Source organism: Somniosus microcephalus, chromosome 12, assembly GCF_052327205.1.
Source record: "Somniosus microcephalus isolate GS21.2 chromosome 12, FLI_Smic_1.0, whole genome shotgun sequence".
In the NCBI taxonomy this organism is placed as follows: Eukaryota; Metazoa; Chordata; class Chondrichthyes; order Squaliformes; family Somniosidae; genus Somniosus; species Somniosus microcephalus.
Genome location: NC_140998.1, coordinates 137,663,822 through 137,681,402, shown reverse-complemented (window position 1 = coordinate 137,681,402; position 17,581 = coordinate 137,663,822). Strand labels below are relative to the sequence as shown.

The 17,581-nt window shown below is 46.0% G+C and overlaps 1 protein-coding gene across 1 annotated transcript in view; it reads right to left on the bottom strand.

Moving 5' to 3' along the window:
* Positions 1-15,318, bottom strand: part of LOC147109557 (peroxisomal N(1)-acetyl-spermine/spermidine oxidase-like) — a 40,805-nt gene extending 25,487 nt beyond the window's left edge. Inside the window, exons 1-4 of the mRNA XM_086003618.1 lie at positions 14,973-15,318; positions 12,189-12,651; positions 9,409-9,602; positions 6,580-6,832 (exon numbers count right to left, since the gene is read on the bottom strand). Coding sequence (XP_085859744.1) covers positions 6,580-6,832; positions 9,409-9,602; positions 12,189-12,651; positions 14,973-15,282 — 1,220 coding nt within the window. The 5' untranslated portion in view covers positions 15,283-15,318. The remainder of the gene's footprint in view (positions 1-6,579; positions 6,833-9,408; positions 9,603-12,188; positions 12,652-14,972) is intronic.
* Between the last annotated feature and the right edge of the window lie 2,263 nt (positions 15,319-17,581).

Genomic DNA, 17,581 nt, shown 5'->3' with positions numbered 1-17,581 from the left:
TTTTTAAGAACTTCCTGAATTCTTCGGACACAAATTGCAGTCCATTATCAGAACAGATCTGTTCAGGCAGCCCATTCCTGGCAAATATGGTCCTTAATACTGTGATGGTTTTTTCCGTGGTGGTGGAGGACATCTTTATTACCTCCGGCCACTTGGAGTGTGCATCCACCGCGATTAAGAACATTGAGTCCATAAATGGACCAGCAAAGTCGATATGTACCCTTTGCCATGGAGAGGAGGGCCACTCCCATGGATGTAGAGGGGCTTGTGGTGGGGCGTTTTGGACCTTCTGGCATCCTAGACAGCTCTTGGTCATTTCTTCGATGTCTCCATCGATACCTGGCCACCACACAAACGCTCTGGCTAGGTTCTTCATTTTCACTCCACCCAGATGCCCCTCGTGAAGCTCCTTTATCACTTTATCCTGGAGTTTGGGTGGAATCACCACTCTGGATCCACACATCAAGGTTCCTCGGCACACTGACAGCTGTTCTCTTCTTTGCGAGAATGCTGGCAACAGTGGTTCCCCATGTGCTGGCCATCCCTTCACCGTTAAATCGTAGACTCGTGAGAGAGTCGGGTCATTTCTCGTTTCCTTTTCAATGGTAGAATTTGTTACTGGTAGACATTCCACTATGGTTGAGTGGAACATCTCCACTGGGTCCACTGTAGGTGCCTCTTCTACCATTGGCAACGGTAGGTGTGATAAACCATCAGCATTCCCATGCTGTTTTGATCCTTTGTATTCTGTGTCATATTGGTGTGCCCCTAGGAAAAGGGACCACCTCTGTAGCCTTTGCGCTGTCATAATGGGAACGCCCTTTTTAGGGTTGAATATGGAGACGAGGGGTTGATGGTCAGTCAATAAGGTAAATTTTTGTCCGTGTAGGTAATGGTTGAATTTCTTCACTCCCCACACCAGGCTGAGTGCTTCCCTGCCAAGAAAAAATGGCGCCTCCCATGCTTTCCCGCCGCTGCTGACAACGCTGTTCTCCGCGGTTTTTACTTACACAGATATTTTTTTAATAGTTGGAGACTCGTTCCCGCCGGACTCTCTGGGACTTTTCCCTCCCTCTGCTTGGTCCGAACGCCGACCTGCTTTGCAGCGCCGGCCGTCTCCCGAGTGCTCCACCCTCCGTCTCGGTTTGCCTCCGCCTTCCGACTCGCTGCTCGGCCCCGCTGCAGAGCCACCCAATCGAGCCCCAGCCCGCCGCCCAGGAAGGATTAGTGCAGTACCTGCCACCAGCCCGGCTAGCTGGTGAAACCAGTTTTTTTTTTGTTTGTTTTTTTTTCTTCGACCTTCGTCTGAGGAATCGATCTCCTTGAGGTGCTGCCGAATTGCAGGCAAGTCCGTTTCCAATTCGTCGCCACTGTTGTATCCGTGTGTTAATGGAGACACGGAATGCAGGAGTTGGTTTAACAGGTGTTTACTGAACAAAGTCTGGAGGTGAACTAAAAGATACAAGACGCTATACAGGCTTATATACCCGAGTGGTCACTACCGGTATTACAGTACACAGGGGCTCTTAAAAAGGTACATACACTACACTTCCCACCTTCACAGTTGAGACAGACCACTGCCCACTGGTTGCCATCATAAAAAAGAACCTGAATGAGATGTCTCCAAGGATTCAACGACTCATGATGAAGCTGCAAAGATATGACTTTGAACTGATCCACACACCAGGCAAATACATAGTGTAAGCAGATGCACTATCCCGAGCACCCACAATGAGTCAAGTGAGCTCTACCGAGGAAGATGTGGCTGTTCATGTGAGCATGGTCACTGCTGCGCTGCCTGTGTCAGACACAAAATCAAAGCAAATAGCAGAAGAAACAGTAAAAGATACAGTGTTACAAACAGTAATAGAGAACATTCATCATGGTTGGCCAAAAGGTTCCTGTCCAAAATACTTTCACATAAAGTCAGAATTGAGTGTCGCAAGTGGACTATTACTAAAACAGAACAGAATAGTCATTTCACAAGCTCTACGGCTCCGTCTAGTGTACCACTCTAAAATGACATGTTATTGATCATTACAATCCACTTGGCACTTCTGACTGAAGTTGGTTGCAAATGCTTCAGCCTTGTCTTTTGCACTCACGTGCTGGGCTCCACCATCATTGAGGTTGGGAATATTCTTGGAGCCTCCTCCTCCCATTAGTTGTTTAATGGTGCACCACCATTCACGACTGGATGTGGCAGGGCTGCAGAGCTTTGATCTGATCTGTTGATTGTGGGATCGCTTAGCCCTGTCTATAGCATGATGCTTCTGCTTTTTAGCATGCATGTAGTCCTGTGTTGCAGCTTCCCCAGGTTGGCACCTCATTTTGAGGTACGCCTGGTGCTACTCCTGGCATGCTCTTCTATACTCATTGTTGAACCAGGGTTGTTCCCCTGGCTTGGTGGTAGATATGCCAGGCCATGAGGTTACAGATTGTGGTGGAATACAATTCTGCTGCTGCTGATGGCCCACAGCATCTCATGGATGCCCAGTTTTGAGCTGCTAGATCTGATCTGAATCTATCCCATTTAGCATGGTGGTAGTGCCACACAACACGATGGAGGGTGTCCTCTGTGTGAAGACGGGACTTCATCTCCACAAGGACTATGCGGTGGTCACTGCTACCAATACTGTCATGTACAGATGCATCTGCGACAGGTAGATTGGTAAGGATGGGGTCGAGTAGGTTTTTCTCCCATATTTGTTCTCTCAGCACCTGCTGCATGCCCAGTCTAGCAGCTATGTCCTTCAGGGCTCGGTCAGTAGTGGTGCTATCGAGCCACTCTTAGTGATGGACATTGAAGTCCCCCACCCAGAGTTCTGTGCCCTTGCTACCATCAGTGCTTCTTCCAAGTGGTGTTCAACATGGAGGAGTACTGATTCATCAGCTGAGGGAGGGCAGTAGGTGGTAATCAGCAGGAGGTTTGATCTGATGCCATGAGGTCCAGAGTCAATGTTGAGGACTCCCAGAGCCACTCCTTCCCAACTGTATACCACTGTGCCACCACCCTTGGTGGGTCTGTCCTGCCAATGGGACAGGATATACCCAGGGATGGTGATGGAGGGGTTCGGGACATTGGCTGAAAGATATGATTCTGTGAGTATGACTATGTCAGGCTGTTGCTTGACTAGTCTGTGGGACAGCTCTCCCATTTTTGGCACAAGTCCCCAGATGTTGGTGAGAAGGACTTTGTAGGGTTGACTGGGTGTGCGGTTGCTGTGTCCGTAGCCAGTGCCGAGGTCCATCTGGTTTCATTCTTATTATTTTGTTTCGTAGCAGTTTGTTACAACTGAGTGACTGGCTAGGCCATTTCAGAGGGCAGTTAAGAGTCTGGATTCACATATAGGCCAGACCAGGTAAGGACGGCAGATTTCCTTTCCTAAAGGATGTTAGTGAACCAGATGGGTTTTTACGACAATCCGATAGTTTCATGGTCACCTGAAATTAGCTTGTTATTCCAGATTTATTTAATTGAATTTAAATTCCTAGCTGCCGTGGTGGGATTTGAACTCACGTCTCCGGATCATTAGTCCAGGCCTCTGGATTACTAGCCCAGTGACATTACCACTACGCTACCATTCCCGATACCTATGCTCCCTAGTTCTAGAATCTTCAGCCAGGCGAACAACGTCTCAGCATCTACCGTCATTCCCCCTCAGAATCTTGTATGTCTCAATGGGATCACCTCTCATTCTTCTAAAGTCCAGAGAGTACAGGCTCAAGCTACTCAATCTCTCCTCATAGGATAACCCACTCATCCCAGGGATCAATCTAGTGAACCTTCGTTGCACCGCCTCTAAGGCATGTATGTCCTTCCTCAGATAAGGAGACCAAAAGTGTGCACAATATTTCAGGTGTGGTCTCACCAATGCCCTGTACAATTGTCACAAGACTTCCACACTCTTGTACTCCAACCCCCTTGCAATAAAGGCTGACATACAATTTGCCTTCCTAATTGCTTGCTGTACCAGCATGCTAACTCTCTGTGTTTCCTGTATGAGGACACCTAAATCTCTCTGAACACCAACACTTAATAGTTTCTCACCATTTAAAAAATATTCTGTTTTTCTATTCTTCCTACCAAAGTGAATAATCTCACATTTCCCCACATTATACTCCATCTGCCACCTTATTGCCCACTCATATCGGGCAGGATTTTCATTCAGGAGTCAGGTTGGAGGTGGTACTACAACTTTTGGGGTTGTAGTCCCGCCTCCATCGAGATGCGGCCAATCCATGCGATTTGAACTTGATTGACCTTGTTGAGCCCGCCCAGTGGGCTCAGCAGGCCAATTAAGGGCCACCCGGCAACAGGTGACATCACAGACTGAAATTTCATCTGTCAAGAGGTTTTGACAGATGAAATATCAGTGTTTGAAAGCTGTTCGAAGCTGTCAAACACTGACAGTCTTACTTCTAACCCGAGTCCTTCTCCACAGACTCAGTTAGGAATCTCTCCTGCACAGAAAGCTGAAGGCTGTCACTTTTGACAGTTCGCAGCCATTCTGCTTTCTGTGCCGGTGAGATGAGGGACTCCTGGGACCTAAAGGAAGGAAGGCTGAAAAGGTCATTTACACTTCTTTAATCACTTTAGACACACCAAACACACTTACCTTTGCACTAATGCACACATCAGTCACCTGAACACCGACATCTCAACCCCTTCAAGTCCTTCAACCCGACGGCTCGCCTCCTCTAACTTGGCGTGGTTTGGAGCCGTCGGGAATCCCACACTTCAACCTTAAAAATAGGGATTAGGCTAAAAACTGCCTGTTAACTACCTGTTAACAGGCAGTTAATTGGCACTAAACCTTCCCGTCTCAGGTAGGTGGGTCCCAGTGCGGGATGGGGTCGGGACCCCGATTTCGGGATTTTAACCCCCCACACGCCCCCAATCCCGACTCCACAGCACAATGAAAATCCTGCCCAACCTGTCTATATCCCTTTGCAGACTCTTTGGCCTAAAAATTCGGTTGTTTTGCGCCTCCTGTTAGGGCGCTAACGGGGCACAAAGGAACTAGCGCTGTCAATGCCTCCTGCGAAATTCAGCGGGAGGTTAGCGGCAATGGTAACCGTTAGTGCCCCGCAATGCTGCGCCTCCGGCGGTGACTTCATTGCCATGCGTAGCGCCCCGCTCGCATCCTGGCAGCGAACCTCGGTAGCGCCCCCTGACTTACCGCCGGACGCTATGTCCGACAGGGTCAGGGGGGCTTACCTGTGGCCAGCGCTGTGCAAATTAAAGGGGAGATGCCCGGCAGCCATTTTTGTTGCTGGCCGCCTGCCAGCACCTGCCCTCGTTGCCATCCCTGGCCCCCTGAGCGGCCCCCACATTAAGTGCTGGGCTCTTTTGCTGGCACTCCGATCCTTGGTGGCCCAGCTGGGTCCCGGGTCGTGCTGCGCTAGACCCCTCCCTTTTAATATTCACTCGCAGCGCCCCAAGAGGGAGGTGGGGTGCTTCCAGTAGCACCCCGCCTCCCTCTTGGGGCGCTACCGGTGAATTTCGGCTGCGAGGGTGCTAATTTTTTCAGGGCGCTAAAAGTAGCGAACTTAGCGGCCCATAGAGGGCGCGACCCAATTTTTCCCCCTTTGTGTCCTCCTCACAACTTACTTTCCCACCTAGCTTTGTATCGTCAGCAAACTTGGATACATTGCACTCAGTCCCTTCATCGAAGTCATTAATGTAGATTGTAAATAGCTGAGGCCCAAGCACTGATCCTTGCGGCACCCCACTAGTTACAGTCTGCCAACTGGAAAATTACCTGTTTATCCCTATTCTCTGTCCATTAACCAATTCTCTATCCATGATAATATATTACCCCTAACCCCATGAGCCCTTATCTTGTGTAATAACCTTTTATTTGGCACCTTATCGAATGCCTTTTGGAAATCCAAATATACTACACCCACTGGTTCTCCTTTATCTAACCTGCTAGTTACATCCTCAAATAACTAATAAATTTGTTAAACACAATTTCCCTTTCATAAAACCATGTTGACATTGTCTAATCATATTATGATTTTCTAAGTCCCCTGTTACCACTTCCTTTATAATGGATTTCAACATTTTCCCGACAACTGATGTCAGGCTAACAGGCCTGTAGTTCCCTATTTTCTCTCTCCTTCCTTTCTTGAATAGCGCGGTTATATTTGCTACCTTCCAACCCATTCTAGAATCCAGGGAATTTTGGAAGATCTCAAACAATGCATCCATTATTTCTGCTGCCACCCCTTTTAGAACCCTGAAACATTACTTATCTCTGATTTCATAAATACTTGTGTTATCAGGCCATTGAAAGGATCGTTAATTCCGTTGAAATGTTTAGGTAACAGGATAGTGACTGAAAGGAGAAATGTGGAGCTCCCAAACTCTAGAAAATTTGACTTAGATACCTGGTTTAATCCTGTACCTGCTCATTGCTCTAGATACAATGCACAGCACTTCACTGACATGTTCACAGTAATCCTGCCTGGTGAAGATGTGTTGTACACATTTGAATTTCAAATTAATATGTACAGACATTTCTGAGCAACATATTAAGGTGCTATATAGATGCAAGACTTTTTTTTTGGTACCTTTTTGTTGGTCTGAACACATAGATAACAGGAACACGCCTCCACCACTCAACCAGGTTGGGTTTCTGACCAGACAGTGGGGTCTCATCCTCCCAAACCAATCCAATTATGTCTACATTTTCACCCCAAAATGGAGCCTCATACTCCAGGTAAATCTTATTCATTGTACCAAAGCCCATGTTTTGAATAGCATGCATCTTCAGCTCAGGAAGCCTTGGCGAGAACAGCGACTGACTATTTGCCTTGAGACAACCTGTGAAGTAAAGTAAAAAATAAAATTATATTTCAAACATTTTTTTCTATTGTCTTTATTTTACTCTACTGTCAGTTATAAATGAACCTTTGTACTAATGGCAGGCCCAGGGAATGTTTATCGCCCTGGGCCGGTTGGTATTGTCAGTTTTCTGCTCACACGCACTGCTGCTGAAACCAATGCCTAATATTACGATGGTAAAGCTAGCTGACCATCAGAATAGGTTTAGTACTACAGTATAATATTAACCCCAAACCATTAAAACATTTACCAGTATGTATCCCATCATCCTTTTATTTTTATCTGTATTGTCTCTGCTTCCCTATCCTCATTCATTTTAACTTTAATTTCACTCCTTTTTTCCAGGCTAATGAACTTTATTCTTTATTTTATATTCTTTAAATGCAACTTTTACTTGTGTCTTCTGACTCATGGGGCTGGATTTTCCAAGCCACGAGGAGGCGGGCATGGAGGCGGGACTGCCGGTAAACTTGGAGAAAGTGGGGGCGGATGGCAAACCCGCCCCCATCCCATCTACATGCCCTTTTGCCAGGAGGCAGGAAGATGTGCAGCTTCGGGTCTCGTCTCCTGGAGGCGGGAAAGGCATTTAATCCTTTTAACTGCCTGTTAACAGGTAGTTAACAGGCAGAAAAAAGGATTAGTGCCATTTTACCTTCACAGGTGAAGGTTTCCTGACATTGGAGAACCCCGCCGGGTTGGAGGAGACGTGGAGGAGGTCTGTGGTGGTCGGAGGCACCTGGAAGTAAGGTGTAGAGGTGAGTGATGGGTGCAAGTGTGGAGTGGTAAGTATGCAAGGTGAGTGATAAGTTTAAAAAAGTGTTCACTTACCTTGTATTCTTTCTACGGCCTTTAGCCGCGCTGGATGGGGAGAGCCAACATCCTGCTTGTCAATTTCACATAATGGCTGATGGAACCTCCGTTCCAATTTACAAATTTGAAAGGTTTGATGAGTCCTCACCACAAAGTCTCATCAAACTAAAGAGAATGGCAGTGTTTAACAGCTTCACAGAGCTGTCAAACGCTGTCATTTCTTCTTTCAGGAAGTCTTGACAGATAGCACGTCTGACGTTGAAGTGATCTGTCAGTGACTTCCTCCCTAATTGGCCTGCTGAGCCCGCAGGGCGGGCTTAACAAGCTCAATCAGGGGAAAATCCCTCTGATTGGTCAGGCGAGGATGGAGGCGGGACATTGACACGAGACGCAGCAGTCCTGCCTCCAACTCGCCTCCATTCACAAAATCCAGCCCATAGGGTCCATTTTGGAGATGGGGACAATTTCAAAAAACAGCCATTTGGTTCACTAAAAAGTGCTTCCAAAGTTTTTGCAGCCAATTGAATTCCCCCTTTTTTTTCCAAACAGGAAAGGCCATCAATGGATGATTAAACACATCAGTGGCCCCAGAAGGATACAGTTGGATGAGGAATCTTGTCCTGTAAACCAAGGGGTTCTTGTCAAACTCATGTGAGAGGAAAGAAAGGATTAGGCTCCTGCTGCCCCTCTGCTGTGATTACCATCAACAATTGTCATTGAGCCTGAGACAGCCAACATAACTTGAGAGCAGAACAATCGCTGCCAACATGATGAGGAAGTAATGAGGATTACATTTTATATCCTTCTGGGAGCTACAACTAAATGTACATGAATCATCTGGCAATTGTCAGATTTGAACTAAGCCCAGTTAACAAGCCAGAGCTTTAATCCTGCACCTTGAATGGCTTAGTCAAGTACACTTGCCACTCCAGTATTTTTAGGACGATGTTTGATATTCATTAAAGTAAAGGGTGTTGTTGCCAAAGAATGGTCATCCCTTTCTCCTACAGGCTGATGCTTTTAAAACCTAAGTATACCTTACCCAATACTTATGATTTAGCTTGTCTTCACTTCAAATGTCTGATTTTACAAATGTGCATGACTGATGCAGAGTACTCTATTCCTCTAGGTGCTAGCCACGTTACACTATTCACATGCGACCAGCCAGGCTTCCCACCAGTAGTGTGCATTCAAGAAATAGGCCTTCTGCTCTTTTCAACTTTGTCGGTGTCCTGAACTCTGGACCTTCTCCTAAGTTTCTTGTTAAGAGCTTTTCCACTTTGGGTGAAGGGTGCTATTTAAATGCAAATAGTATTATAATGCAGAGACCAGAAGACCCAAGAAATTGATTCAGCAGCTTTTAAACCTAGCTTCACGTTTGATGGGAGCTGCACTCCACCATGGTACAGGCTGAGATGGCCTCCTGGCAGGAAATTTGCATCCCTTCACTTCTGAGTGTATACAAGCCAACTTGCGATCTATCCCTGAGGTTATACTGCTAGTTCCATGACAATGTTCACCCAAAATATTATGCATTGACACAGAAGTGGCAGCATTAAAGTCATTATTCTACTACATATGTGAGACTAGCCAGCGGGATCCCATCAGATTGAAGCTCATGGTCCAATTACAAGGTTGGCAATGGCAGATACGTGTCCTGTAGAAGTTACTATGGTTCAAAGCTGGTTGCAGTTTTTGTGAAATGATAACAACTCACTCGAAGTGGGCACCTGTTAAATAGTTACCCAGTGAAATGGTTACAATGACGTGGTCAGCGAGAATGTGATCTCCATCTTCACACACCACTCTGACTGGATACAGTGAGCCGTCCTCCGATTCAAAACTTCCATTCCACAGGATCTGTTTCACAGGCTTCTCCAGCAGCAGCTTCTCCCTCGGGATAACCTCCAGCAATTTCTGCAGTAAGCTGGGGAATGACCTGGAATGATAACGGTATTTTGTCACTGAAGTGGAATTAGGAACCTAATACAAACAAATGCAAAGAAAGGTGGGAAAAACCCATCAAGCTCATTCCATCCAGGCATGTTGAATCCATATGCACCACTTTAGCCGCTTTGTAACTATGCAATTTCCTGGGAAAGGTTAAAAAAAGTGGCCAATTTAGGAAAAGGCCTGGGAAATATTTCTCAATTCTGGCCCACCCCCCGCCACTTCCCAAGGCAATCAAGGCGGGCTCTGGGAGACAGCAACTGCTCATTACTCATCATTAATTCAGCTACTGACAACCTACTTTCTATAATTGGAAATGTCCTCCACTCAGGAAGTTGTCAAGTTCACTTTAAGAGAACTGCAGTTAATCGGTACCCGCCACGTTTTGACAGTCCAGCCCTACCATTCCTATCCACCTCAAATAACCTATCCAACCAGACTTCATTATTTTAAAAACTTCAGAGGCCTGTGTTTCTTTTAAGTCCCAGCTCTTGGAGCCTATCCTCATAACTAAGAACCCAAAGGTTGGTTGCACTCCACCGCACCTTCTCCAGATCCTTGGCATCCTTCGCCATGGAGAAAGCAAAAACATTGAACTATAAGCCCGGAGAAGAATATTTATCAACGGCACCAGATGAATCCTTAACCCTTCACCTTAATGCCTGGTCAAGGAACTTTCTGGGTTTACACACCAGTCTATGCTTAGGAGTGAATGATGCCCAAATTTGGCTCGCTCAGCTCAGAAGATATTAGCATTTACACTACCAACCTCCCAAGGATCCTCACAAGCTACTGAGTGAAGGAACTAACTCTCTTGCCAGTTATGAAAGAAGTCAGACAACAAAGTCAATTAACTAACAATTGTTTATTAAACTTAGAATCATAGTTAGCAGCATTTACACATTGAATATGCAAATAATTAGTAGATTGGGTTAATTGATAAAATAACTATGTTACCAAGGCAGTTCAGTTATGTCACAGTAATTCAGCAACAACGGCTCAGTGATTATAAATTTGCAGTTGAGATTAATGTCTAGATTGATGTATACTAGTGAGATTAATTTAGCATTATATTCCTTAGATAGTTGACCAGCTAACAATACTGTATTAGATAGCCAGCCTATTTCAGTCTATATAAGGTGTCAGCCTTGGCTCAGTGGTAGCAATCTTGCATCAGTCAGTTCAAGTCTCATTCCAGAGAGCACATAATCTAGGCTAACATCTCAACGCAGTACTGAGGAAGTGCTGCCATGTCAGAGGTGCCATCTTTCAGATGAGTTGTTAAACTGAGTTCCCGTTTGCCCTCTCGGGTGGATGTAAAAAACTCCCAAAGCACTTTTCGAAGAAGAGCAGGGGTGTTTTCCTCGTGTCCCGGCCAATATTTATCCCTCAACCAACTTCACTAAAACAGAATATCTGGTCATTAGTACATTACTGTGAGATCTTGCCTATGCACAAATTGGCTGCCACGTTTCCCTAGTTACAATAGTGACTACAAACCACATGAACCATTCTCCTTCCGCTCTATCAAATATGAAACCCTGATCCGGTCGACTCTCAATATCTGTGCTAATAAAGTGTGTAAAATTCTGCAAGAATCCTCATGATATTTACCTGTACGCACTATGATATAAATTGCAATATACCCATATAACTCAAGAAAGTTAGTTAACTTTGTTGAATTCAATAAAATCTTAAAAAAATGAAAGACTGAATAAATGCTACATTTAATTCTTTTTAAATGCTCTTAACATGTGGCAGTATTTATTGCCCATCCCCAGATTCCCTGAGGGCATTAAGAGTCAACCACATAGTGTCGACCAGATCAGGTAGATTGGCAGGTTCCCTTCCCCGAAGAATGCTCTTGAACCAGTTAGGTTTATAGAAACTTGGTTATTTTCTGGTATTAGCCTACAAATTAACACTTTAAAAAAAATTCAATTTCACACGTGTCATGATCCGAGTTAAATTTGTCACCTCTGGGTTGCTGATCCAGTACCCCAGCATGGAAGCTCTGACCACGCTCGATCAGCTCCGATGGACAGCCCACATCGTCCGCATGCCTGATACGAGACTCCCAAAACAAGCGTTCTACTCGGAGCTCCGACACGGCAAGAGAGCCCCAGCTGGGCTGAGAAAATGCTTCAAGGACATCCTCAAAGCCTCCTTGAAAAAGTGCAACATCCCCATCGACACCTGGGAATCCCTGGCCCAAGACCGCACAAAATGGAGGAGAAGCATCCAGGAAGACGTCGAACACCTCGAGTCTCTTTGCCGGGAGCAAGCGGAAGCCGAGCGCAAGCAGCGCACGTCAACTCAAGCACCCCACCCACCCGCCCCTTCAACCACTATCTGCCATGCCTGTGACAGAGACTGTAGGTCCTGCATTGGACTCATCAGTCACCTGAGAACTCATTTTTAATGTGTAGGAAAGTCATCCTCGGTTCCGAGGGACTGCCTAAGATGATAATCACTAGGCTACTGTACCCAAGCAAATGGCAAAAAATATCATAGCTAGTAAACATTGTGTAAAGTGTCGGTGATCTGCAGACAGTTTCAGGTGCGCTTTACTAACCCGTCAAAATTTTGGTCATCGCCTTCGATGTTTTTATATTCTTCATATTCGTGTACAGACACCTCAGCCAGCCCATTTGTTGCAAGGTGGATACATTGCCATTTCATTAACATGCTCAGCACACCCAACTTTTGTCTCCTCAGGTCAACATGGTCACCGCTCCACTGTGCGAGTAACATTTTTACTTCCTCTAAGTAGACATCAGCAATGCTTTTAGCTTGTGTGTATCCCTTTTCTTGAGCAAGTAGATGAGCACGCCTCAGTATGCTGCTAGCTAGATTCCTCATTTGTTCAGTGAAGTCAGGGTCTAGCTGTTTCTGTGAGCTGGTGAGCACTGACCATTCAGTGTCCGACTTATTGTGTGCTTGCTCCAGGAGGCCATGCTCTTTGGCCAGTTGAAAAATTGGGTTCTTCATGCTCGCCCCGTGAATGTACTGGGCTCCTTCATCAACCACTGATTTGCCTAAATATATTTGAGAGAAAACCTTTAATTCAAATGTAATTACTTCACCAAATGATTCCTTTAAAAAAAAAAAATCACTGAAGGAAATATCAATCATCAATTTGGATTTGCCATGGCTTATTTTGTAAGATTAAAAATAGACATATTGGAAAGATCATAAATCTATACTCGGTAGCTGTGTTTACTTTCTACAAATGAGCACAACACCAGAGTTAAGATTTTCACCGTGTCAACCATATGATGTTGAATTTCTATTCTTTCATTTATCATTTTAAAAATCAGGCCATTTCAATGGTCTTTGGTTACACTGTTGTGAGCCTGTGGAAACTGGAATTTTTGCAAATGCAAACTTAGACCTTCTCATTGATGTTCTGTGTAACTGATCCCACATTTGTATGCGCCATACTCCCCAAATAAAAAAGACATTTTCATATTCAAGAGGAAATCTCAATGTTTGACTGTAAAATTCTTTGTTAAATTTTAATGTGATGTATACAGTTTTGCTAAGGGGGGTGGGGACAGTACTGAGAAGAGAACTACTTTCAATTTACTGGAAAGCATAAAAAAATTGGTACCCTTTGGGTTTAAGTCTTTGGGTTCAAGTGTCAGGATTGGCATCCAGGAATACAAGGAATCGAATTCCCATGGGTGTCTTCTTTTTGGTTTGAGACCCAGCATTCGCTGTTCTCTAGAGGTAATCCACCAAAAAATTGACCAACACGAGTTTGCCTATCGTGCAAACAGATCAACGGAGGATGCAATCACAACTGCTCTACATTCTGCATTGAAACACTTAGACGGTAAAGAGACCTACATCAGAATGCTGTTCATAGACTACAGCTCAGCATTCAACACTATCGTCCCCAACAAGCTGGCCACCAAACTCCACACTCTTGGCCTGAACACTTCCCTTTGCAACTGGACCCTGGACTTCCTAACTAACAGACCCCAGTCTGTCAAATTAGGTAACCACACCTCCACCCCCCTGACCCTGAACACGGGGGCCCCACAAGGTTGTGTGCTGAGCCCCCTCCTCTACTCCCTCTTCATCCACGACTGTGTGGCTGTTCATGGTTCCAACACCATCATCAAGTTTGCGGATGATACCATGGTGGTAGGCCAGATCACCAACAACGATGAGTCAGCCTACAGGGCGGAGGCCCAGCACCTCGTGAAGTGGTGCGCCGATAACAACCTGGCCCTTAACATCAAGAAAACCAAGGAAATCATTGTGGACTTCAGGAAGTCTAAAGGCGGAAGACACACCCCCATCCACATCCATGGGGCGGTGGTGGAAAGGGTGGACAGCTTTAAGTTCCTCGGAGTCCACATCACGGAAGACCTCTCCTGGTCCCTCAATACCTCCTCTTTGGTGAAGGCGGCCCAGCAGCGCCTATATTTCTTAAGGAGGCTGAAGGGATATAACCTGTCACCCCTGATCCTCTCTAACTTTTACCGCTGCACAATAGAGAGCATCCTGACGAACTGTATCACAGTGTGGTATGGCAGCTGTAGCTCCTATGACCAGAAAGCCCTGCAGCGGGTAGTCAAAACTGCCCAATGCATTACCAGCACCCGGCTACCGACCATTGAGAACATCTACCAGAAACGCTGTTTACGGAGGTCACTGACCATCATCAAAGACCCTACCCACCCCAGCCACAGTTTGTTCGCCCCCCTGCCATCTGGGAGACGCTACAGATGCATTCGCACCCGAACGACCAGATTTAGGAACAGCTTCTTTCCCAGGGCTGTCATCCTATTGAACTCTGCAAATAAACTCTAAAGTCTGCACATCTGCCAATGCACTTTATTATGTTTATGTTACAAGTCAAATGAATGTTAAATGTCTTAATCAAAATGTACACTCTCGGGAGCCGCAAGCTTACATTTCGTTGTACTGCACTTGTGCACTAACAATGACAATAAAGTTGATTATTATTATTATATATAAATGAAGTTAGGAAACATTGGTAAGTGCGACCACATGTAGTATATTGCATGCGAGAGCATAGCCATAAGAGAGGTCGATAGAATTCCTGTTATGACACCGTTCTAGGTTTAAAATATTAGTATTCTAGCCTTGGATGTCTGGAGCTCTGGTGTCCACATTGCCTTGTGAATGGCATACTTTACAAATCGATAAGAAAAATCTACATCCATTTAGCGGCAGAAAGTGATAGGTAAATATATTCATTATTAATCATTGTTAATGTCTTTTATCATTTAATCCCACCGGAGCAGTGATTTTTAAAAACAACTCTAGTCTTATGCTATTTCATTTCCGCATTCTATTATGTTTTCGGCCTCATTAATCATACCAAACAGACTGCCTCTGATCCGTCCTCCAGGTTGACCCGATGCCTCAATAATCTGTACATCAGTGAATCCCTGCTTCACTAGTTTTCCAGCAGCTCCCACGCCAGCTATCCCCGCTCCGATAACGACCACCTTTGGGCTTTTCTTCAGTGAGTTCATACTTTGAAACAGAAGAAAACACACACATATAATGCAAACTTTCTGTAACATCGCTGTCCAGAAAAACTGTGCTGTGAGTCTTTGGCGATCCCGGCGGGTGTGAACGAGGTGTGGCCGCGCCCGTCGGGCCGCGCAAGTTCCGGGTTTAGCCATGCGAAGCGCATGCGCGAAAACCCGCCACTTGCGATCAGATGATCCGCCTGCCCGGAAGATGGGCCTCTGCGGGCGGAGAGTTGCGGTATTTGCACAACTTCCACCCGCGGGATGCCTCTCAAATCCTTAGGCCTGGTACAATCAGGCGTAAGGCCTGCTTTTACCAGCGTAAGAGTTTTAAAAAATAGAAAAATAAAATTTTATCCCTCCTTTATTAATTAATAATACTCTTCAATAAGGTACGTTTATTTTTAGCCCCTTAAAAACATATAGGGGAGAAAATTGGCTCACGCCCCCTTTGGGGCGATAACTTATAGCACCCCAAAAAAGTCAGCGCCCCCATGCCTGAAATTCAATGGTATCGCCCCAAGCTGAAGGTGAGGCGCTACTGGAAGCGCTCCCCCTCCCTCTTGGGGCAATCCCAGGGAATATTGCGGCGCTACGTGCAGCAGCGCCACTCGCGCCAGCACGTAGCGCCATGGTACTGTAGGCCTCCCTCCCCTGAATAAAGGGGAGGGGCCTAGCGCAGCATGCACTGGGGCAAAAGAGCCTGGCACTCAAGAGGAGTGCTGGGCTGATGGATCGCGGCCGGCACCCCGCAGCAGGAGGAGGCCAGTGGGGACAGGTAACCCCAAAAAAAATGGCCGCCCGGTGTTACGTCCGTGTATAATAAGAAATGGACTGCGGAGAACGGTACATCAGGTGTTTACTCAACGTGGTTCAAACTGCAACTGATCTGTACAGATCACTACTCAGTGTTATATACAGGTGTGGTCACTGCCGGTACTACAGTATATATGAGCTGTACAAAGTAGTTCCCCCCTTAAAGGTACATACATTACAATTCCTCCCCTTTTAGATTAACAGTACCATAACACTCATTTAACAATTAAATATCAAACTAATTACAATTAACACTTTTAACATGCAACCTTAGCTGAAAATAGTCTATTTATAAATTCAGTCTTTGGGGAGGTTTCCTGATCCTTTCTGGATAGCGCCTTTCCCGAGTGTCTTGCTCTTGGTGCGGAGGCGATTCTGGCCCCCTGTCGTCGGTTGGTTCATCAGCTTCCGATGCTACTGTTTCTGGGGTAGATGCTACCTGTACGTCGGGTTCATCACCAGGTACGTATGGGCGAGGCATGGGGTTGACTTGTTCCTGTGACTCTAGGATCTGGTCAGCATGGCGTCTCACGATGCTCTTCCCAACGTCCACTGTGTACATTAGTGGGCCCTGCCATGTGCATATCGTTCCTGGCTGCCATTTTTCTGTTCGGTAGTCGCGGGCCAAGACTGGTTGCCCTACATTGAAGCTCCTTGTTGGCTTCTCATGGATGTGCTGGAATTGCTTACTCTCAACATCTCTTCGTACGTTTGGTCTGAGCAAATCCAGGCGAGATCTTAACCTTCGGTTAAAGAACATCATGGCTGGGGCCTGGTTGGTGACTGCATGTGTCGCATTCCAGTAGGCGAACAGGAAATTGTCCACCTTGTGCTGCAGCGGAATGTTGTCATTGTACATAGCCTTTATTGCCTTCTTAAAGGTTTGTACGAACCTCTCAGCCAATCCATTTGTGGCTGGATGATACGGGGCGGATGTGTAATGCCTTACCCCATTCTTTTTCAAGAACCTCCGGAACTCTTCGGACACAAACTGTGGTCCGTTGTCGGAGCAAATCTGTTCTGGCAAGCCATTCCTGGCAAAAATTGTCCGTAGGACTGCAATAGTTTTCTCTGTGGTGGTGGAGGACATTTTGATGACCTCAGGCCATTTCGAGTGCGCATCCACGGCTATTAAAAACATTGAGTCCATGAATGGACCAGCAAAATCAATATGCACCCGTTGCCATGGAGATGAGGGCCACTCCCATGGGTGTAGAGGGGCCTGTGGTGGTGCATTTTGGACTTTCTGGCATCCTGAGCAGCTCTTGGTCAGGTCCTCGATTTGTTTATCGATTCCCGGCCACCACACATAAGCACTGGCTAGGCTTTTCATTTTTACCCCTCCCAGATGACCCTCATGAAGCTCATTGAGCACTCTATCCCTTAACTTGGGTGGAATTACCACTCGGGATCCACACATCAAGGTCCCCCGGCACACTGACAGCTGTTCTCTCCTTGTCGAGAATGCTGGCAACAGTGAGTCGCCATGTGTTGGCCATCCCTTCACTGTCAAATCATATACCCGAGACAGTGTCGGGTCATTTCGGGTTTCCTTTTCGATACAAGCGTTAGTTACCGGTAGGTATTCAACTATAGTCGAATGGAATATTTCGACAGGATCCACTGCTGGTGCTTC